Source organism: Triticum aestivum, chromosome 3D (assembly GCF_018294505.1).
Source record: "Triticum aestivum cultivar Chinese Spring chromosome 3D, IWGSC CS RefSeq v2.1, whole genome shotgun sequence".
In the NCBI taxonomy this organism is placed as follows: domain Eukaryota; kingdom Viridiplantae; phylum Streptophyta; class Magnoliopsida; order Poales; family Poaceae; genus Triticum; species Triticum aestivum.
In genome coordinates this window covers 418,507,737-418,531,262 of record NC_057802.1, presented here as the reverse complement: position 1 = coordinate 418,531,262, position 23,526 = coordinate 418,507,737, and the positions used below count along the sequence as shown (strand labels likewise).

General features: G+C 46.9%; 1 protein-coding gene and 2 non-coding genes across 3 annotated transcripts; 1 reads left to right on the top strand and 2 right to left on the bottom strand.

The window, feature by feature from the left end:
- Nucleotides 1-14,946: 14,946 nt before the first annotated feature.
- On the bottom strand, nt 14,947-15,018 carry TRNAQ-CUG (transfer RNA glutamine (anticodon CUG)). Its single transcript has one exon. It is a non-coding gene; the product is annotated as a tRNA-Gln (tRNA).
- A 71-nt stretch (nt 15,019-15,089) lies between these two features.
- Nucleotides 15,090-15,163, bottom strand: TRNAT-AGU (transfer RNA threonine (anticodon AGU)). The gene has a single exon. It is a non-coding gene; the product is annotated as a tRNA-Thr (tRNA).
- A 471-nt stretch (nt 15,164-15,634) lies between these two features.
- On the top strand, nt 15,635-19,103 carry LOC123079285 (lysosomal Pro-X carboxypeptidase). Its single transcript, XM_044502022.1, has 10 exons — nt 15,635-16,140; nt 16,226-16,412; nt 16,498-16,631; nt 16,745-16,857; nt 16,933-17,056; nt 17,365-17,514; nt 17,632-17,787; nt 18,232-18,311; nt 18,406-18,455; nt 18,563-19,103. Exons 1-10 carry the CDS (start codon nt 15,751-15,753, stop codon nt 18,730-18,732), a joined length of 1,554 nt encoding a protein of 517 aa, XP_044357957.1. The 5' UTR covers nt 15,635-15,750; the 3' UTR covers nt 18,733-19,103.
- Nucleotides 19,104-23,526: the final 4,423 nt, after the last annotated feature.

The following is a 23,526-nucleotide window of genomic DNA, read 5'->3' as shown; positions in this document are numbered from 1 at the left end:
ATCACATGGCGATGTGAACTAGATTATTGACTCTAGTGCAAGTGGGAGACTCAAGGAAATATGCCCTAGAGGCAATAATAAAGTTATTATTTTATTTCCTTATATCATGATAAATGTTATTATTTCATGCTAGAATTGTATTAACCGGAATCTTGATACATGTGTGAATACATAGACAAAACAAAGTGTCCCTAGTATGCCTCTACTAGACTAGCTCGTTAATCAAAGATGGTTAAGTTTCCTGACCATAGACATGTGTTGTCATTTGATGAACGGGGTCACATCATTAGAAGAATGATGTGATGGACAAGACCCATCCGTTAGCTTAGCATAAATGATCGTTTAGTTTTATTGCTATTGCTTTCTTCATGACTTATACATGTTCCTCTGACTATGAGATTATGCAACTCCCGAATACCGGAGGAACACCTTGTGTGCTATCAAACGTCACAACATAACTGGGTGATTATAAAGATGCTCTACAGGTGTCTCCGAAGGTGTTTGTTGGGTTGGCATAGATCAAGATTAGGATTTGTCACTCCATGTATCGGAGAGGTATCTCTGGGCCCTCTTGGTACTGCACATCACTATAAGACTTGCAAGCAATGTGACTAATGAGTTAGTTACGGGATGATGCATTACGGAACGAGTAAAGAGACTTTCCGGTAAGGAGATTGAACTAGGTATGAGGATACCGACGATCGAATCTCGGGCAAGTAACATATCGATGATAAAGGGAACAACGTATGTTCTTATGTGGTTTGACCGATAAAGATCTTCGTAGAATATGTAGGAGCCAATATGAGCATCCAGGTTCTGCTATTGGTTGTTGACCAGAGATGTGTCTCGGTCATGTCTACATAGTTCTCGAACCCGTAGGGTCCGCACGCTTAACGTTCGATGACGATTTGTATTATGAGTTATGTGATTTGATGACCGAAGTTTGTTCGGAGTCCCGGATGTAAGGGCATATTTATCCCTAAAGTGTTTTGGTGATTGATTGCAATGCTTTTGCGGACTAATCGTGTGCCTTGATTATTTCAGATGTTTCGTCACTAGGCACAAGACGGTTTGGTGCCCCTCGAAGACTATTGAAGACGGCGTTTTTCTACGTTTCTTTTCGGTGGAGTTGAGTCGTAGGAAAGCCGTACTATTAAGAGGGGGTCAACGTTGGAAAGGTTCGGGTGGAATCATCACGTACACGTTTTCTTCCTCTGCACCGCCTTTCCCTTTGCGCTTTGGAGCATCCTCCGTTTTCCTCATCTATTTGCAAAGAGAAGGATTCCTAGTGTTGCTGTTCTGGGGCATGCGGTAGTACTGCTCTTTGGAGCGGTAATACCGCATGCCATTGCGGTAGTACCGTAGATGCCCACGGTAGTACCGCTCCTAAGGAGCTGTAGTACCGTGGCCTCAGACCAGACTAAGCCGCTCGTGCGGCTGTAGGGGCGGATGTAATTTTTTACATCCGCGCCCTACGCGGTAGTACCGCCCCATGTGCGCGGTAGTACCGTGAAGCCTGGTCTGGCACAACATCATGAGCAGAAGTAGGGGTGGATGTAATTTTTTACATCCGCGCCCTGCGCGGTAGTACCGCATGCCATGCGCGGTAGTACCATGTCGGATTTTTACATTGTCTGATTTTCAGCGGAAGTTGGCACGGCTGTGTTTTTATTCATCCGCGCCCTTCCCAGGCTAGTCCAATCCTGCCTTGTGGTAGTACCGCAAGGGGGAGCGGTAGTACCGCGCCAGCGGCAGTATCGCCCTCAGCCTCTGCGCTTCAGGCCTGGGCTAGCTCCTGCCGTAGCAGCGGTAGTACCGTGAGCCCTTGCGGTAGTACCACTTGTCTGGGGCGGTAGTACCGCAGGTCGCGGGCTGGTTAAGTGGATAATGGTTGGATTTGTCCCACTACTATATAAGGGGTGTCTTCTTCTCCGAGTTGACTACCTCTTCTAACCCTAAGATCCATTGTTGCTCCAAGCTCAATTTTCGGCCGATCTCTCTCCCTAGCCAATCAAACTTATTGATTTGCTCGGGATTGGGTGAGAAGGCCCCGATCTACACTTCCACCAAGAGAAATTTGATTCCCCCCACTAATCCCTAGCGGATCTTGTTACTCTTGGGTGTTTGAGCACCTAGACGGTTGAGGTCACCGCGGAGCCATAGTCCATTGTGGTGAAGCTTCGTGGTGTCGTTGGTAGACTCCAATTAAGTTGTGGAGATTCCCCCAACCTTGTTTGTAAAGGTCCGGTCGCCGCCTCCAAGGGCACCAATAGTGGAATCATGGCATCTCGCATTGTGTGAGGGCGTGAGGAGAATACGGTGGCCCTAGTGGCTTCTTGGGGAGCATTGTGCCTCCACATCGCTCCAATGGAGACGTACTTCCCTCAAAAGGAAGGAACTTCGGTAACACATTCTTGTCTTCATCGGCTCCACTCTTGGTTATCTCGTGCCTTTACTTGTGCAAGCTTATTTGAGTTATATCCCTTGCTTGCTTGTGTGCTTGTTGTTGTTGCATCATATAGGTTGCTCAACTAGTTGCATATCTAGACAACCTACTTTGATGCAAAGTTTAATTTGGTAAAGAAAAGCTAAAAATTGTTAGTTGCCTATTCACCCCCCCCCCTCTAGTCAACTATATCGATCCTTTCAATTGGTATCAGAGCCTCGTCTCTTTTTAAGGACTTTGTCGTCCAAAGAGTATGGTCGACACCGTAGACGGTGGGGAGGAGCACTTCGGTGTGAATCCGTTCTCGTCTACGGCCGATGGGGGAACCGCGGTCTCTCGTGAGGAATTCAATGTGGCTTTGGACACATTGAAAACCTCCATGACGACCGAGGTTGAAAGCATGTTTAATAAATTCATTGAAGGGCTTAAACTATCTACCGCACCGTTGAAAGTGGGTGATCCCACTAACAAGGTGACGGATGCTAACTCCGACAAGGGGGAAGCTACTGGTGAAAAAGCTCCTTCTACTAGTGGTAAGAATGGCACCGGCATCTTTGCCCATGTGGAACCTCCACTTGTTTATGGAGGACCGATTCCTTCTACTCATTTGAATCATGCCGGTCCTCCCCCTAAGATTGTGAAAATGAGGATTTTGATTCTTGGGTTTATCGCTTTAAGCGTCATTTGAATCTTGTGAATACTAATCTCTGGAGAATCATTGAAGAAGGTTTCTATCCGCATGACCGAAGCAACTTCACGCCTAGAGAAGCCGCGGATAATCAATTCAATGAGAATGCTCTCTTCATCATCCAAGATGCAATTCCACCCGAAGATCTTCCACACCTCCGGCCCTATGCCATGGCCAAAGATGCTTGGCACCAAGTTGTTTCCCTCTATCGGGGAAGCGCAAGCATTCAACGCTCCAACTATGAAGTGGTGCAAGATGAAGCCGACGAGTTTGCAATGAAAGAAGATGAAGAACCTCGTGAGCTTTATCGGAGAGTAACCAAACTCGCGGTCTCACTCCTAGATCATGGGAGTAAGGACACGGATGACAATTGGATCAAGCGCAAATTTCTCAAGGCAATGATGCCTTACCACAAGGCTAGGTCCTCCGTCATTCGTCAACGGCCGGACTTCCACACCTTGTCCTCAAGTGAAGTGTTGGATGAGTTTGTGGCTATGAGCATCTTGGACAAGACCGCCGACAATGCGGTGCTACGTTCTCAAAGAGCAAAGAAGCCCAACCTTGCATTGAAGGCCAAGGTTTGTGTGGAAGAAGAAGAAGAAGAGGAAGAAGAGGAGAGCAACCCCGAAGATACAAAGTATGCTTATCATGAACACATGGCTCTTGCTTCAAGGCAATTTTGGAGCAAGAAGAACTCAAGGCCCAACTTCAACAAGAACAACTCGAGTGGTGCGAAGGTCAAGCAACGTGTGAGGACTTGCTATAATTGTGGCAATGTGAGCCACTTTGTTGCGGAATGCCCTTATGAGAAAAGGGAAGACAATGGTGGCAAGCTCATCCGGAAGGACAAGGCCAAGTCTTTCTCTAACAAGAGCAACTTCACCAAGAAGACTCCTCCCAAGGCGTTGGTGGTACAAGAAGAGTACAATGAGGATGATGATGATGATGAAGATGGTGAGTCGGTTGCCATGGCCTCCATTGCCATTGCATCAACTCCACGGGTGTCTCTCTTCGACTCACCCAATGAGAACATCACCGCCAAGTGCCTCATGGCTAAAGCCACTAACAAGGTAACCCCCAACATCAAAACTACCATCATTAATAATCATTCATTGACGGATTGCATTGATGAACATGAGGGATCTAATGTGGAGGAGAATGAGTTTGAGTCCTTTATGGGTAAACTCAAGGGTAAATCCAAGAAGCACTTCGTTGCTCTCTTGGAACAACTTGGTGAAGCCAATGACTTGATCGAGGCTCACGAAGATACCATCTCTAAGATGGAGGGGCATAGTCGTGACTATGCCGATGAGATTTTGGATCTTTCCAATGCTCTTGAGGAAGAGCGTGGTCTTCGTTTGGCTCTTGAGGAGTCATACAACGATGATCATGCTCTTGTTGTATCTCGTGTGCTAAATTCCGAGAAAGCCAAACTTGGGATTGATCTTGCTAGACTCAAGGAGGAGTTTGATATACTTGACAAGGCTCACAAGGCCTTGAAGGGTATTCATGCTAGTCTTAAAGAGGCTCATGATCAACTTCAAGTGAATCTAACCAAGGAGAAAGCCACCTTTCCTCATATGGTTTTAATTGATAATGCAAATGCTACTAACCCGTGTTGTGAGCATGTGCATCTTATTGAGGAGAATGCTAAGTTGAAGGAGCAACTTGAGAAAGGCCTTGTGTCGTGCATACAAGGTGAGAAGAACCTCAACGACCTTTTGAGTAATCAAAAGGAAGTTGTAGCCAAGGAGGGGATTGGGTTTGCACCCAAGCCCAAGAACAAGAAGAAGAATGACAAGACCAAACGACCTCCTCCTCTCAAGCAAACTTTTGTGAAGGAGGGAGAGGGTGCTCCCAAGGAGAAGAAGAACAATGCGAAGGGTGGTGGTGTCAAGAAGGGCAATGCCACCCCTTCCAACAAAGCTGGCAACTTTAACCCTTCTTATGTGTTGTGTCGTGCTAGTGATGGGCATGTTTATGCCAAATTTGTTGGTTCTCCTTATGAGTACATTGAATGGTCTATTTGGGTTCCTAAGATCCTTGTCACTAACATCAAAGGACCCATTACAAAATGGGTACCTAAAACCAAGCATTCATCTCTTGTAGGTGTTTGCTTCCGGTGAGGGATCATGGTTGCTCGATAGTGGAGCTACAAATCATATGACCGGAAGCAAGGACTTGGTGGTGGACGTTCACAAGATTCCATCTATGCCCACCAATGTGGAGTGGGGTGATGCCTCGTCTTCTAAGGTATTGGGACTCGGCAAGGTTATCATTTCTCATGATCTCACGATCGAGAAGGTCATGCTTGTTGAGTCCCTTGCATACAATTTACTTTCCGTTCGTCAACTTGCACTCATGGGTTTTGACACCTTCTTTGATGTTGATACCGTGGCCCTCTTGTGGAGCAAGACTCTTAAAGTAGCCTTTGTTGGGCATGTCGAGAACGGTCTCTATGTGATTAACTTTTCGGAGCGACCCACTAAGACCGCGACATGCCTAATGGCTAAAGTTGACGTGGGTTGGCTTTGGCATTGCCGTCTAGTCCATGTCAATATGAGATCTTTGCAAAGTCTTTTCAAGGGGGACCATGTCCGTGGACTAACAAATGTTAGTTTTGCCAAAGATCATGCTTGCAGTGCTTGTATCGAAAGGAAAGCTACATGAGAAGGCTCACCCTCCCATGACTATCATCTACTCGAAGAGACCCTTGGAGCTCCTTCACATGGATCTCTTTGGGCCTCTATCCTTTGATAGTCTTGGAGGTAGAAAGTATTGCTTGGTGATTGTGGATGATTATTCAAGATACACTTGGGTATACTTCTTCAAGAGGAAGAGTGAGACTCAACAAACCGTCATCGACTTTGCAAATGAAGCTCAACGTCAACATGATGCAAAGATCTTGACAATAAGGAGTGACAACGGCACCGAGTTCAAGAACTACACCTTGGATGAGTTTCTTAGTGATGAGGGGATCAAGCATCAATATTCTGCACCTTATACCCCTCAACAAAATGGTGTCGCGGAGAGGAAGAACCGGACGTTGATGGATGCGGCAAGGACCATGATGGCGGAGTTCAAGTCTCCATACAACTTTTGGGCCGAAGCCATCAACACCGCGTGTCATGCATCAAATTGGCTCTATCTCCACAAAGGCTTGAACAAGACTCCATATGAGATACTCACCGGTAACAAGCCCAACCTCAAGTAATTTCGGGTGTTCGGGTGTAAGTGTTTCATTCTCAAGAAAGGTGTTCATTTGTCTAAATTTGAGGCTAGAGCTCATGAGGGCATATTTGTTGGTTATGCTACAAACTCCCATGCTTACCATGTTCTCAATAAGTCCACGGGACTTATTGAGGAGATGTGTGATGTGGAGTTTGATGAGAATAACGGCTCCCAAGTGGAGCAAATTGGTACTTGTGATGTAGGTGATGAAATTCCTCCCCAAGCCATAAGAAGAATGGGTGTTGGTCATATCCTACCCATTGAGGAACCCCTTGTGGCCGAAGGAGAAGGACAATGTTCCACTCAAGTGGAACCATCACCAACCCAAGACCCACACGCTTCCGAAGAACAAAGTGAAGGCCCTCATCATCATGAACAAGACCAAGGGCAAGATCAACCTCAAGAAGGTGTTGAATCACCAAGTGATGTCCAAGGTCAAGTTCTCTCCTCCGAGCAAGTTCAAGATCAAGAGCAAGCTCAAGATCAAGAACAAGCTCAAGACGGCGCTCAAGATGATCAAGTGACCGCCCCTCAACTCACCCACCAGGAGGAATTGGAGCGTCGTGCCGCCAAGATTGCATCCAAGCTCTCTATCAAGGGTCATCTCATGAAGAATGTGCTTGGAAGCATTCAAAAGGGGGTAAGCACCCGTAGACAATTGGCAAACTATTGTGAACATCACGCGTTTGTCTCTTGTGTTGAACCCCAAAAGGTCTATGAGGCGCTCGAAGATCCGTATTGGCTCAATGCCATGCATGAAGAACTCAATAACTTCGAGTACAACAAGGTTTGGAGATTGGTGCCAAGGCCAACCGGGAACCACAATGTCATTGGAACCAAGTGGATATTCAAGAACAAGCAAGATGCTCATGGGACTATCATTCGCAACAAGGCAAGATTGGTAGCACAAGGCTACTCCCAAGTCGAGGATATCGACTACGGTGAAACCTTTGCTCCTGTTGCTCGCCTTGAATCCATTCGTTTGTTGATTGCTTATGCTTCTCATCATAACTTTAAGTTGCAACAAATGGATGTGAAGAGTGCTTTTCTTAATGGCCCTATTAATGAGTTGGTATATGTCAAACAACCCCCCGGGTTCGAGGATCCCTACTTCCCCGATCATGTGTATCAACTCGATAAGGCACTCTATGGCCTTAAACAAGCCCCACGTGCGTGGTATGACCACCTTACCAAGTTGTTGCAAGATCGTGGATTTGAAGTTGGGCAAATCGATCCCACTCTTTTTACTAAGAAGGTCAAAGGGGAGTTGTTTGTGTGCCAACTATATGTTGATGATATTATCTTTAGTTCCCCTAACAAAGCTTTCAATGAGGAATTTTCTGTTCTCATGACCTCAAAGTTCAAGATGTGTTCCATGGGAGAGTTGAAGTTCTTTCTCGGGTTCGAAGTTAAGCAAAGAAGAGAAGGAACCTTCATCAACCAAGCCAAATACACTCAAGACATGCTAAAGAGATTCAAGCTAAGTGATGTCAAGCCGGCTACCACCCCAATGCCCACCAAGTGCCAACTTGACATTGATCCCAATGGTAAAGCGGTGGATCAAAAGGTATACGCTCCATGATCGGCTCCTTGCTTTACCTTTGTGCATCTAGACCGGATATCATGTTGAGTGTGGGGATTTGTGCACGGTTTCAAGCCGCACCTAAGGAAAGCCACTTTGTGGCGGTCAAGCGAATCTTTTGATATTTGGCTCATACCCCAAACTTTGGCCTTTGGTACCCAAGAGGAGCAGACTTCAAGCTTGTAGGTTATTCGGACTCAGATTGGGCGGGAGACAAAGTGGATAGGAAGTCCACTTCCGGAGGGTGCCAATTCCTTGGTTGCTCTTTGGTTAGTTGGTGTTCTAAGAAGCAAAGTTGTGTATCTCTCTCGTCCACCGAAGCGGAGTATGTGGCGGCTGGTAGTTGTTGTGCACAACTCCTATGGATGAGGCAAACTTTAAAGCATTTCGGTGTCATTTGTGACAAAGTGCCTCTTTGGTGTGACAATGAAAGTGCCATCAAGATTTCTCTCAACCCGGTGCAACACTTCAAGACAAAGCATATTGAGATTCGGTATCACTTCATCCGGGATCACATTAGGCGAGGGGAGATTGAGCTCAACTACGTCAACACTCATGATAACCTTGCAGATATTTTCATGAAGCCCTTGGATGAAGCAAGATTTCGCGAGTTAAGGCATGAGCTAAATATCATTGATTCAAGCAATGTGACTTGAACCCTTGCACACCCCACCATACTCAACTTGATGTCTAGTTTAGATGTAGGCATGGACATAGGGGGAGTGTTGTTCTCTCAATGAACTCTCCCTCCCCCCATTATGCATAAATTAATCAACTCTTTCACATTAGCCATTTTTGATGGTACTTGTGCTTCAAAGACGAGTTTTGGTCATGGACCCAAGGATAATTCTTCGCGGTGCCATACCAATTGACTCAAACATAGGTGGCTCCGGCCACCGCCCTCTCCTTGGAGAGGTTGTGTCTCGTGTTTGTTCCTTGTTGTCTCTTGCCTTTCTTTCTTCGTGCCGAGCGTGTGCTTGTGGTGTCTCGTTTGTTAGCTTGTTGGTGTGTTCGTTCGCTTGAAGGTTCCTTGCAAAGACCCCTTTTCTTCCTTTTTGTTTGAAACTGCATTTTCTTGGGTTCACGGTACTACCGTGGCCTGCCACGGTACTACCGCAAGGACATGGTACTACCGCAACCAGCACGGCAGTAATTTTTTACTGCCGCTGGTGGAGCAGTACTACCGCCCACGGCGCCGTACTTCCGCCCGGGCGGTACTACCGCGATGAAGCGCGGTACTACCGCGTAGTAGCGAGCGCGTGGGGGTTAAGAGCGGGCAGGGGGAGTTCCAACTCCCCCATACCCATTCACTCTTCCTCCCCACGCCGCCTCTCTCTCTCCTGCCCAAGAACGGCGCCGGAGGCCCTCGCCGGATCTCCGTCTCTGGCCGCTCTCCTCGGATTTCGACCGGTGGGATCGTTCCCCACCACTTCCTCTTGCCATGGAACAAGGTTTCTCCCCGAATCCCTCTCTCTTTGGTTCGTTCGTTTGCCTCTAGGTTTTTGGGGAGATGCATGTTGTTCTTGAGATTTTAGGCTAAATCTTTGCAAGAGTAGGATGTAGGAGAGTTGTAATGCGTAGAGATTGTACTTGCTATGTTGCCCCGTGATGGATTTGTTCGACCGTAGTACCGCGTTGATGTCACGGATGTTCACAGATCTAGTTGTAGTTTCGAATCTGTATCCGTGCAGTACTACCGCATCTCTGGTGCGGTACTACCGCTCCTCAGGAGCGGTACTACCGCACGAGGCACGACACTAAAATTTTACTGCCGCACCTAGACACGGTACTACCGTACCTCCCTGGCGCGGTACTACCGTGGCTAGGAGCAGCACTAAAATTTTAGTACCGCGCAGCATTGCAGTACTACCGCTGTTTCAAATCCCTCTTGTGGCAATTATCACATGCTTTTTCTACTTGTTTCACTTGCTTTGTTGTGGTCTTTGCATTGATCCTTCTCACTTTTCGTGCGTGTTTTGTGTTTTGTGTCTTAGGTGGTGGCTCCGGTGCCCCTGCTCGCCGTTCCAATCCCAGTCGTGACACTAGCTCCAAGCGTCTGCGCAACCAAGACGAAACTCCAGAGGGCTCCAGTGCCCCCAAGCACAATGTCAAGACCACTGCTAGCAAGTACAAGGAACCCGCAAGGGGCATGGACGAGATACCCCTTGCTGAGTTTATCTCTCGAAGGCAGATCAACCCGTATGTGAATCCCCGCGCTAACTTCAGAGGGAATGACTTGTTTTGGACCAAGCAACATGCTCTCATGTGATCAAGGCCAAACATAACATCTATGTGGATGTGCACTGGATTGACATGCATCACATGAGGCAGGACAAGCACCGTGCATACTTTGGTGAGGCTCTAGATCTGGTGGAGCAGTTTGGCATTGAGCATGTGATCTCTTTGCACCTGGACTATGACCCTGAGATCATTGCCCAGTTCTTTGCTTCGGTTCACTTTCACACTAGGGAGGAACAAAAGATGACCTGGATGACCAATGGACGTCAGTTGTCTGCTACCTGGAAGGACTTCATGGATTTGCTCCACGTACCTGATGAGGGGCTCGACACGCCCGTTGGTGTTCACCCTCATGCCAACCCTGAGTCAGCTAACAAGAACAAGCTTCAACCGTTTTATGTTGAGAAGTTGCTTCCCAGTGGCAAGAAGTCGTGGGTGCTGAACTCCTTTCTGGACATCATGTATCGCATCTTCCGCAACTCCCTCTTTCCTCGCATTGGTGACAAGGACAAGGTGCATGCCTGTCTGGTGGATATGATGCTCCTGTGTGAGGATGCGCGTGTGTCTCAGTCTCAACCACTTGATGTCTCACATATCATGTGGTGTGAGCTTCGGTTCGCGGTGTTCAACCGCAAGGTACCCATCTATGGACCGTACCTTTTTCTGTTGATCTCGAAGACTTGGGAGAAGCTGTTTCCCGGTGATGAGTTCCTTGCTCCGGAATGGACTCGTCATGAGCCCATCAGGCTCCGTGTCAAGCCCGAGTGGGCCAACACTACCACTCGCGCTGAGGCTGAGGCTGCTAAGATGGTTGTTGATGGGGAGGAGAGTGAGGCGGAGGATACAGATGAGGACCGCGCTGTTGGGTATGGCTCTCGCTCCTCTGAGCCCTTGTGGGCCAAGAAGCTGAAGGACAAGATGAAGACCCTGTTCTGCATGCAGGCAAAGGGGCAGTACAGGACTCACGTTGCCTCCAAGGAGAGTCGCCGCTGTGACAAGAAGATCATGAGGGTATTTGGAGAGGAAGTTTCTGGCGGTTCTGAGGAGATCATCACTCCAGAGGCTGAGTGGATGGCAAAACAGGGCTTCAAGTCGACTGATTCTGAGGAGGACAACGAGGAGACCGTCCCCGCTGCTGAGTCTGACGAGGAGCGTGCGAGTGATTACTCCGCTTGAGCCACCACGTGTGTTCTAGGTGTCCTCTCTGCCTTTTTGGCGTCTCGATGCCAAAGGGGGAGAGAGTGTAGGGATTTGCGAGTCGTGTGTTTTGCTTTGCTTGCGTTTGTTCCGTTGAGCCTTGTTTGCTTTGGGTTGGTTTGTGAGACTTTTCTATCATATGGTGTAAGACATATGCTCTCTATCGTACCCTATTGAGCTTATTATCTTGTGTTACTTATATTATGCTCTTGTCTACTATCTTGCTTAGTGTTTGCCTTATTGTTGCAAAATATGCCTTGTCTCTAAAATATAGGGGGAGTGTTGATCCTAATTTGTGTGCCGTGCAGTCCAAAGCACTTATCTAGATTGTACACATCTAGGGGGAGCCCATCTATATTTTAGAGATGTGGGGTTTGCTTATGCTCTATATTATTTCCCTTTGTGCAAATCTCGTATTGTCATCAATCCACCAAAAAGGGGGAGATTATAAGGGCATATTTATCCCTAAAGTGTTTTGGTGATTGATGACAATGCTTTTGCGGACTAATCGTGTGCCTTGAGTATTTCAGATGTTTCGTCACTAGGCACAAGACGGTTTGGTGCCCCTCGAAGACTATTGAAGACGGTGTTTTTCTATGTTTCTTTTCGGTGGAGTTAAGTCGTAGGAAAGCCGTACTATTAAGAGGGGGTCCGCGTTGGAAAGGTCCGGGTGGAATCATCACGTACACGTTTTCTTCCTCTGCACCGCCTTTCCCTTTGCTCTTTGGAGCATCCTGCGTTTTCCTCATCTATTTGCAAAGAGAAGGATTCCTAGTGTTGTTGTTCTGGGGCATGCGGTAGTACTGCTCTTCGGAGCGGTAGTACCGCAGGCCCCTGCGGTAGTACCGTAGGTGCCCACGGTAGTACCGCTTCTAAGGAGCTGTATTACCGCGGCCTCAGACCAGACTAAGCCGCCCGTGCGGCTGTAGGGGCGGATGTAATTTTTTACATCCGCGCCCTACGCGGTAGTACCGCCCCATGTCCGCGGTAGTACCGTGAAGCCTGGTCTGGCACAACATCATGAGCGGAAGTAGGGGCGGATGTAATTTTTTACATCCGCGCCCTGCACGGTAGTACCGCATGCCATGCGCGGTAGTACCGTGTCGGATTTTTACATTGTCTGATTTTCAGCGGAAGTTGGCACGGATGTATTTTTATTCATCCGCGCCCTTCCCAGGCTAGTCCAATCCTGCCTTGCGGTAGTACCGCAAGGGGGAGCGGCAGTACTGCCCTCAGCCTCTGCGCTTCAGGCCTGGGCAAGCTCCTGGCGTAGCTGCGGTAGTATCGCGGTCCGCCGCGGTAGTACCATGAGCCCTTGCGGTAGTACTGCTTGTTTGGGGCGGTAGTACCGCAGTTCGCAGGCTGGTTAAGTGGATAACGGTTGGATTTGTCCCACTACTATATAAGGGGTGTCTTCTTCTCCGAGTTGACTACCTCTTCTAACCCTAAGCTCCATTGTTGCTCCAAGCTCCATTTTCGGCCGATCTCTCTCCCTAGCCAATCAAACTTGTTGATTTGCTCGGGATTGGGTGAGAAGGCCCCGATGTACACTTCCACCAAGAGAAATTTGATTCCCCCCACTAATCCCTAGCGGAACTTGTTACTCTTGGGTGTTTGAGCACCCTAGACGGTTGAGGTCACCGCGGAGCCATAGTCCATTGTGGTGAAGCTTCGTGGTGTCGTTGGGAGCCTCCAATTAAGTTGTGGAGATTGCCCCAACCTTGTTTGTAAAGGTCCGGTCGCCGCCTCCAAGGGCACCAATAGTGGAATCACGGTATCTCGCATTGTGTGAGGGCGTGAGGAGAATACGGTGGCCCTAGTGGCTTTTTGGGGAGCAATGTGCCTCCACACCGCTCCAACGGAGACGTACTTCCCCTCAAAAGGAAGGAACTTCGGTAACACATCCTCGTCTTCATCGGCTCCACTCTTGGTTATCTCGTGCCTTTACTTGTGCAAGCTTATTTGAGTTATATCCCTTGCTTGCTTGTGTGCTTGTTGTTGCATCATATAGGTTGCTCACCTAGTTGCATATCTAGACAACCTACTTTGATGCAAAGTTTAATTTGGTAAAGAAAAGCTAAAAATTGTTAGTTGCCTATTCACCCCCCCCCTCTAGTCAACTATATTGATCCTTTCACCGGATGAGATCACGGACATGACGAGGAGTCTCGAAATGGTCGAGAGGTAAAGATCGATATATTGGAAGGCTATATTCGGACATCGGAAAGGTTCCGAGTGCTTCGGGTATTTTTCGGAGTACCGGAGAGTTACAGGAATTCGCCGGGGGAAGTAGTGGGCCTTAATGGGCCATACGGGAAAGGAGAGAAGGGCCTCAAGGGGTGGCCGCGCGCCCCCCCATGGCAAGTCCGAATTGGACTAAGGAGGGGGCGGCGCCCCCCTCTCTTTCCTTCTCCCTCTCCTACTCCTTCCCTCTCTCCCTTCTTGGAAAAGGAAGGGGACTCCAACTAGGATTGGGAATCCTAGTTGGACTCCCCTTATAGGAGCGCCCCTCCTAGGCCGGCCTCCTCCTCCTCCCTCTATATACGTGGGTAGGGGGCACCCCAAAGGCACTCAAGATTTGTCTTAGCCGTGTGCGGTGCCCCCTCCACAGTTACACACCTCGGTCATATCGTTGTAGTGCTTAGGCGAAGCCCTGTGCCGGTAACTTCATCATCACCGTCACCACGCCGTCGTGCTGACGGAACTCTCCCTCGGCCTCAACAGGATCAAGAGTTCGAGGGACGTCACCGAGCTGAACGTGTGCAGATCGCGGAGGTGCCGTTCGTTCGGTACTTGGATCGGTTGGATCGCGAAGACGTTCGACTACATCAACCGCGTTACTAAACGCTTCTGCTTTCGGTCTACGAGGGTACGTGGACACACTCTCCCCACTCGTTGCTATACTTCTCCTAGATAGCTCTTGCGTGATCGTAGGAAATTTTTGAAATACTACGTTCCCCAACATGCTCTTCGTGACTTCGTGAGGCTGTGAGGTTGATGAAGACAACGACCGAAATTAATCTCCGATTTTGATGTACTTGCTGGTAAGGGGAGGGAGGCATGAGCTGCAGGTCTAAAGTTAGTGATGCATCTCTACGAAGAGCAGCGGTGGTCGCTTGAAACAAACGTTGATAAATGCCCAAAGAGCCATTTGCCAAGGCGAGGAGAAATTGAAACTTGTGCATATTTCACAGTAAAGAATATTGTAAATCTGGTTTTGCACCGCCGAGAAAGTTATATTTGGACATTTCTAACTAGAAGCACAAATAAGTCAGATGGTTTTTGCTCTTGGCAGGAAGAGTAAATAAATTTCTAGACCAACCTAATAGACTTTTGTTGATAGAATTGGTTGCAAGAGGCATTGGCTGATCATGGCATGCAAAATTGATTGAGAGAATAATTTAGATTTGAATGATTTTTTAAAAATAGCAGACACACGCTTCATCTATCTATATAGTGCATATTTCAAGAGCAGCAAGTAAAACTGTGTAAATGTCTTTAAAAAAAGTAAATCTGTGTAATGTGCGAGACAATACAAAGAAACAAAATATGTGCATAAAAATAAGGTCCCACCGAGACTTGAACTCGGGTTACTGGATTCAGAGTCCAATGTCCTAACCACTAGACCATGGGACCATTTTTGCTGTTGGGTCTAAATTTGTCCTATTTATTTATTTCTTGCACGTGAAAAAACAAAAAACAAATATTGCTTCCATTGAGAGTTGAACTCAAGACCTCCCGCTTACTAAACGGGTGCTCTAACCAACTGAGCTATGAAAGCGTCGATGCCTTCAACTTTTTGTTCTCCAATAAATCAGCACTGTTCTCTCTCTGACGACAATCACTTCGCACGCTGCGTGACGGTATGATCAACAGGCCAAAATTAAGATTCGATCACGGCGTCTAGAAATCATTCCTTCTTCTTCCTTTTTTTTCGAAGGCACGTACTGTATACTGGTATCACTGTGCTCACGGAGAACATGTTGCAGGTGAATTTTGTTCCGAGCACACCCTTGGCCGTCCCCGACGAGCCCAACACGGCGTCCTCAAGAGGCCCCGCATCTGGCCGGTAGAGACGCTCAGTAGCAAGCGCTAGCTCGACGTCGGCGGCCGGCGCGTTCCCGTCGCGGTGAGGTGAGTGCCTCCGTCAGCCTAACAAAATTGGCAGTCGGTCCATCTTCGTCGCCACCGGATGAGCTTCTTGGATACGTACACTCCACTAGTGGAGTGGATGACACGCACGTACGTCAACGTCACGCGCCACCTGGAAAGCTCCGCGATTGCTCCGCGCAGCTCGATCCCATTTCTCAGATCGTCTCCACTCCACAGCCCGCCCGCCCGCTCACCGAAGTCAAGCAAAGCGCCCCCATGCATCGGCCCCGCCGTCTCCCGCTGCTCCTCATCCTCCTCGGCCTCCTCCCGGCCGTCGCGCGGGCCCTGCTCCCGCCGCCCCGCTTCCCGGGCCCCCACGCGCGGCCGCGGCCGCGGGCGGGGGCGCGAGACGGGGTCGGCGGGGGCTACGAGTTCGAGACCCGCTACTTCCGGCAGCGGCTGGACCACTTCAGCTTCTCGGGCGAGGAGGAGTTCTTCCAGCAGCGGTACCTCGTGGGCCGCGCCGGCGCCGGCGGGTGGGCGGGCCCCGGCGGGCCCATCTTCTTCTACTGCGGCAATGAGGGCGACATCGCCTGGTTCGCCGCCAACTCTGGCCTCGTCTGGGACGCCGCCCCGCGCTTCGCCGCCCTCGTCGTCTTCGCCGAGGCAACTATCCTGCACTCGTTGTGTTCCGCTTTATTAGCTGACCGGACCTTGGTTTTTGAACTTCTGACTGATGCGGTTGCTGCAGCATCGCTACTACGGCGAGTCCATGCCGTTCGGCAGCAAAGACAAGGCCTACAACAATTCCAGGTCCATGGCGTACCTCACGGCCGAGCAAGCGCTGGCCGACTACGCCGTGCTGCTCACTGACCTCAAGAGGAACCTCTCCTCGGAAAGCAGCCCCGTGGTGCTCTTCGGGGGCTCATACGGTGGAAGTAAGAGCCACTGCCCACTAGTATCTTCAGTTATCGTTGGGCGTCTATTCTGGTACTGTACTGATTTTGTTCACTGGGCATTCAGTGCTTGCTGCTTGGATGAGACTCAAGTACCCGCATATTGCTGTCGGGGCTCTCGCGTCGTCGGCTCCGATCCTACAGTTTGAGGACATTGTGCCTGACACCATATTCTACGATCTTGTTTCAAATGATTTTAAGGTCTGCGTGCGCATAATATTGGCTTGATTTTATTGTTCTGAATAAAGGAACACTAGTTTTTCCATTGTTTTGGATACAGGGCACCAATGACACTTATTTTTCTTTGTGTTTAGAGGGAGAGTTTAAGCTGTTTCCAAACAATAAAGGACTCATGGAAAGAATTAGATGAGCAGGGGAATGGGCAAGATGGTCTTCTAAAACTAAGCAAAACATTGCACCTTTGCCAGTGAGTTTCCGTCTCCATTCACTCCATCTTTTTCATTGAGATTGCTTGCAATAATATTATGTATGAATGCTGCAGGACCCTGAATACCACGGGGGCCCTTTCGGATTGGTTGAACTCGGCATATAGTTATCTGGCCATGGTGGATTACCCAATGCCGTCAGAGTTTCTCATGCCTTTGCCTGCCAACCCAATTAAGGAAGTTAGTTCTTGAACCCTTGTTTGCCATGAATCCTTTCGAACATTTCTGGACGTGCTAGTATTCAGTGAGAATTCGCTTGCATAACCCAAAGACACAACAAAGAGCTTATGTAGAGGATTGCAATGACAATCTTGTGTGTGCTCACTTACTTTCAAAACCTATCATGCTCCCTTACAAAAAATAAAAATAAAATATCAGGACGTAGTTTCTTTTCTTTTCTTTTTTTTTACAAAAATAAAATAAAATATCAGGACGTAGTTTCTTAACGTCATCACTACTTACTTTAGATAATCTTGTTTCTTATCCAGGTATGTAGAAATATTGACAAGCAACCAGAGGGGAGCAGTATACTGGAAAGAATTTATGCAGGAGTAAATATATACTACAATTATACTGGTACAGTTGACTGCTTTGATCTAGATGATGATCCTCATGGAATGGGTGGATGGGATTGGCAGGTCCGGAAACTACAAAAAATATATCTGTTTTTTTCTCTTAGATATCTCTGTTACATTTATTACTGTACCTTGAAAAACTGTAGTGTATGACATATGTTTTATTCTTGATTAAAACAGGCTTGTACTGAGATGGTAATGCCCATGTCTTCTAGCGAAGGTCTTAGCATGTTTCCACCAGATGAATTCGACTATGCATTGTATGCCGATGACTGTGTCAAAAACTTTGGTGTTAGGCCAAGGCCTCGATGGATCTCTACAGAGTTTGGTGGCCATGTAAGTCCTTTTTACACATTGCTCAGTCTTAGTAATTTGTTGTCAACAACAGAATTTTCTAAACCAACTGACTCAGTAATTCAAGTTATCATGTTTTTTGAGGAATACCTGTAGGGCTGACGCTGGCACTTTCACAGTTATCACTATTTTTCCGCAAAAAAAAAGTTATCACTATTTTAAACCCTGATATGGATGCTGTTCGTCAATATATGCCTGTGATAGCTTAAAGCATGGATGCATCAGGACTTTCTTGAAAAAAATATTTTCTTCCATTCCTTCAGAACTAAATACTATTATGGTTATCACTCTGACGTTTGGGAGTTGGATTTACTACTAATAATAAAATGCATCAGAGATGACAGAGTTGTTATGCTAATTTCGCTCTTTACGCTCTCTATGCTATCCAATTGACTGACTAGAAACTTGTCTCCTCTTTTTTGTCAGAATATTAGTTCTGTTCTGGAGAAATTTGGTAGTAATATCATATTCTTCAATGGACTTCTCGATCCTTGGAGTGGTGGAGGGTGAACACACTTACCTTGTTAACTAATAGCAATAATCTTATCACGTTGACCGCCGTTTTGTCGTATTAATATTGCTATTCTCTGAATGCTGCAGTGTCCTGAAGAACATATCTGAGAGTGTTGTTGCCATTGTGGCTCCACTAGGTACAGTGCTTTGCTTGTAGAATGAACTCATATCCGGTGGTGTGGGTTTCAAGCTGTCATACCATACATAGTTCATCACTGATGTAAGTGTTGGTTTTGCTCTGCAGGAGCGCATCACATAGACCTGCGCCCTGCTACCAAGGAGGACCCAGATTGGCTCGTAAGCCTGAGAGAATCAGAACTCGAGATCATATCCGGCTGGCTATCGGATCACTACCGGGCAAGAGGGGGTGCGATCTTTCAGCGCGCAACCAACAAGGGCTCGGCTGCCTCATAAGGAAACCACACTGCTCCCTTATCATTTGTCCCAAAGATGCAAATGTGGTTTGCTCCTTCCCTTGCCAAGGATTCAGTTCCAACTGACATGAGATGGTCATTCAGCAGTTCAACTCTTAGCCATCGTCGCCGGCTGCTGCGTAGCAGAGATGAGAACCCTAACGCCGTACACTGATCTCGTTTTGGCTGTCCGGTGTGAATAATTATGCTTGTATACTGGAATCAGCTGGTGCATTGCTCTTGGTGCCACTAAGAGTAGCCAATTATGTGACGCTAGCAACCCTTCAAAAAAAATGAAGTGACGCTAGCAAAATAGAGATCTTCGGGTTCTTCTTCAAGAAATATAGAACATGTCAAGTCCTCTTGTGTTTATATAACAGATCAGCTGTGGAGAAAGCAAGCAGTGGAGGCGGCTGGAGAAAACCCTGACCGTCAACGGCTAAGTTGTGCCAGCCAAAACTTATGACATAACTTAATACTTCCGGTAAGTTTCTCCAGCGTGGCGTTGCACCTCAGACATCCATCGCAGTATGTGTGGTGCCAAGTGAAAAATACACAAAACAGTAGTAGAAAATTAGCAGAGATGAAAACCAATATTTTTACTTGAAAAACCCTCAAGTTGAGAATAAAACACGTGCAAAGCCACCCAAATCTGCTTTCACTATAATCAAATAGTGGGATACATAAGTTCTTCTGTAAGTACTAGAGGCTTTCATCCATCAAGATCTCAAAACCTTGAATATCCATGACAAGATTTGGTGCTCGAGAATTAGAGATAGGAACAATCTCATCAAAGTTGATGAAATTACAGCTTGAAGGAGACAAGGAAGTGGGTCTGGACCATAACAACCTTGGGAAGGAGTTCCCATTGCTTGCTTGCAAGCTCTTCATTCATTCTTTCCTCTCTTTCTCGTTCTCTCTTGGTTTTCTCTTTTTCTTCTCTAACGGAGGCTAGCCTGATTTTCATCACTTGTGTTGGTGGTTGCTAGATGAAGGGCTACACATCCAACTCCCTCGTTGTTGGATGAAGGACCATAACAACCTTGGGAAGGAGTTCCCATTGCTTGCTTGCAAGCCCTTCATTCACTCTTTCCTCTTTTTCTTCTCTAACGGAGGCTAACCTGATTTTAGTCACTTGTGTTGGTGGTTGCTAGATGAAGGGCTAGACATCCAACTTCCCTCGTTGCTAGATGAAGGGCTAGGCAACCCCCTTCCCTCGCCTACAAAGACCAAAACGACTCTGGGTCATAACTCTAATGGGTAGTGAGCTTTGCCACATGTTTGGGCTGCCTGAAAGGCCTCATTTTGTGAACTCCTCACATCCCAGATTAGAAAAATATCCCAACAATCTCCCCTCCAACTCATGACAGAGGCATTGCCAAACCTGCTACCTTGCAGCATGCATGTAGCTTCTCACTTAGCAATATCCTGTCATCGTATTCGAACCATTCCTACTGGTATGAATCTTCTCAAGTTGTAGCAACTTGAAACTCACAACATCTTGAATTCAATGATACCTCACATCAATGTGCTTGGTTCGAGAGAGATAGCTTAAATTCTTGGCAGCATGAATAGCACTTTAACTGACGCAAAACAGAACAAACTTCTCTTGTTTCATGCCTAGTTCCTGCAAGTTCTTCACACACAAAACTTTCTTGTCACCATCAACCGCTGCTATGTACTCAACTTTTGTGGTTGATGTAGAAACATATTTCTTCAATCTTGATTGGCATGAGACTGCTCCCTCTGTATAGCTTTGCAATATAGGATCACCGCTTCCAAGGCACAAAAATGATGTAGAAGTTCATCTGAGATAACTGAGAATTTACTTCACTGCTTTTCAGTGAGCTTTACACGGATTTGTCATGAACCTGCTAACAACTCGAACTACATAGGCGATATTTGGGCGAGCACATGATGACACACATCAAATTGCCCACAGCAAAATGGTATGGTAATTTACTCTCTTTTTTATTTCTCCTTTTGCTTGTAAGACAATGTTGAGAACTCAATTTGTGGTGTCCTACAAGCGAATAGATAACAAAAATTGCATTCTTCATATTGAACTTTCTAAGTACCTTCCCATTTCTTAATGTACCCTTTTCATGAGAGCCAAAGCAGTTTCTCTGATCTATCACGAGAGATCTTCATGCTGAGTATTTGCTTAGCTGATCTTAAATCCTTCATGGCAAATGATTTACACAATGTTTTCTTGAGGAAAGTAATCCTCTTTGTGAAGGAAATATGCCCTAGAGCAATAATAAAGTTGTTATTTATATTTCCTTATATCACGATAAATGTTTATTATTCATGCTAGAATTGTATTAACCGGAAATTTGATACATGTGTGAATACATAGACAAAACACCGGGTCCCTAGTAAGCCTCTACTAGACTAGCTCGTTAATCAAAGATGGTTAAGTTTCCTAACCATAGACATGTGTTGTCATTTGATGAAGGGGATCACATCATTAGGAGAATCATGTGATGGACAAGACCCATCCGTTAGCTTAGCATAATGATTGTTAAGTTTTATTGCTATTTCTTCATGTCATATACATATTCCTTTGACTATGAGATTATGCAACGCCCGGATACCGTAGGAATACCTTGTGTGCTATCAAACGTCACAACGTAACTGGGTGATTATAAAGATGCTCTACAGGTATCTCCGAAGGTGTTTGTTGGGTTGGCATAGATCAAGATTAGGATTTGTCACTCCGAGTATAGGAGAGGTATCTCTGGGCCCTCTCGGCAATGCACATCATAATAAGCCTTGCAAGCAATGTGACTAATGAGTTAGTTGCGGGATGATGTATTATGGAACGAGTAAAGAGACTTGCCGGTAACGAGATTGAACTAGGTATGAAGATACCGACGATCGAATCTCGGGCAAGTAACATACCGATGACATAAGGAATAACGTATGTTGTCATTACGGTGCGACCGATAAAAATCTTCGTAGAATATGTAGGAACCAATATGAGCATCCAGGTTCCGTTGTTGGTTATTGACTGGAGAGGTGTATCGGTCATGTCTACATAGTTCTCGAACCCGTGGTGTCGTGGAATTGTCACGGCAGATGTCCTAGTGTGAGGACTTAGTCGTGGAGCCATCGCAACAAGGTTAGCTTAAAGGGGTTAAACGGGATAAAGGACACGAGGAGTTTATACTGGTTCGGCCCCTTGCAGTGAAGGTAAAGGCCTAATCCAGTTTGAGGTGGTATTGCTGATGTTTCGATTACCAGGGAGCGATTACGCTTGACCTAGCTTTCGATCTGTTCCCTCTTGCCCTAAGCCGCCGCCGGGTCGTCCCTTTATATACACAGGTTGACGCCCAGCGGCTTACAGAGTCCTAGCCGGCTCATCAACAACGTGTCCGGCCTGGTGACTAATTATGCTTGCCTTACAATACAAGTTATACATACATGGCGGTTTACACTTATGGGCTTTAAGCCGCCTTTGGGCTTTGGGCCCTTTAACAGGTCTGCTTCATGAACCGCCATCTTAACAGCTTCGTGGGCTTCGTCTTGATGAACCGCCATTGGGATAACCCGGCCCCTCCTGGGCAGGTCATACCCAATAGTCATATCCCCAATATTAGGCCCCAGGTTGATTTGAACTTGTTCATGTCAATCTTCAATACTTGGAAAAATCCTTCTCTGTTTGTTCTCACGAGATATTGTAACCCGCCATGACGTCATCTCCTGGAATTACGGAAACCCGCCATGACATCATCTGTCATTAATTTGCACAATACCCAGTATATCTTAACGAATCCTTATCTTTAATAGCCATCCCGAAAATCGAGGCGTTTCCGTCGTCACGTATCCATTTTTTCGGCCTCCTCGATTCCTGCGCATGCCACTTATCCTTCCAGCCTTATAAATAGGGCCAGGGGTCCCTTTTCCCCCTGGCCTCCTCATCTCTTTCTTCTTCCTCACATCACTCCAGCGCTCGAGCTCCGCCGCCCTCCTCGACCTCAGCTACTGCATCGACAACGGCCGCTGCATCAACCTGATCTGTCCAGAGCTTGGTCCCGCGCCTCCGTCGCTTAACAGCTCAGGTAAGTTTTCCTCCTTCCCTTTCCTCTAGATCACATTAGGGTTTCCTACAAGTTCGTCGGAGTTCATCCTTGTTCTTCGCTGTAGCTTGTAATTTTGATTCAAACTTAGCACTCCTCCTGCACGGCGGCAGTCGTGATACTTGTCTTTGTTATTAGACCATCTCCCTTGCGTAAGAAAAACCAATCTGAACATATGAACTGCTCGAGCACCGTAATTTAGGTAGAAAATATTTTCCATTATCTGAAGTGTCGCAGATCCGAAATCTTAGCATTAATCTGTGAAACCTGTTTGCTTCAACACTTAGTAGAACTCGCTCTTGATAGATCTTGAATACCATTGCTGTGATGGCAGCTTACATCACCAGTTATAATTTAGTCATATGTCATTAGGCCCCGCTTAAGCCACCAATCTGAATATATAGTGCAGCATCCATTTCCGGCTTAATGAAACAACTTAAACCGGCAAATTTTCTTTCTTTTAGGCTTCGTCCTTCACAATGCCGAAGACAGTCACTTCATGCAATTGAGTTCCTTCTATCGTCACCGAAAACATGCTCAAGGACTTTGTTAAAATCGGCTTCTTACCAGCGAAAGACATTCTGCATTGGTGCGCTCCCAAGCAAAATGAGAAAAAACCTCAGCCGCTGGATGGTGAGATCATTGTTTTTACTGATCATATGAACCGGGGCTTCTCACCACCTGGATCTAAATTTTTTCGAGACGTTCTGCAC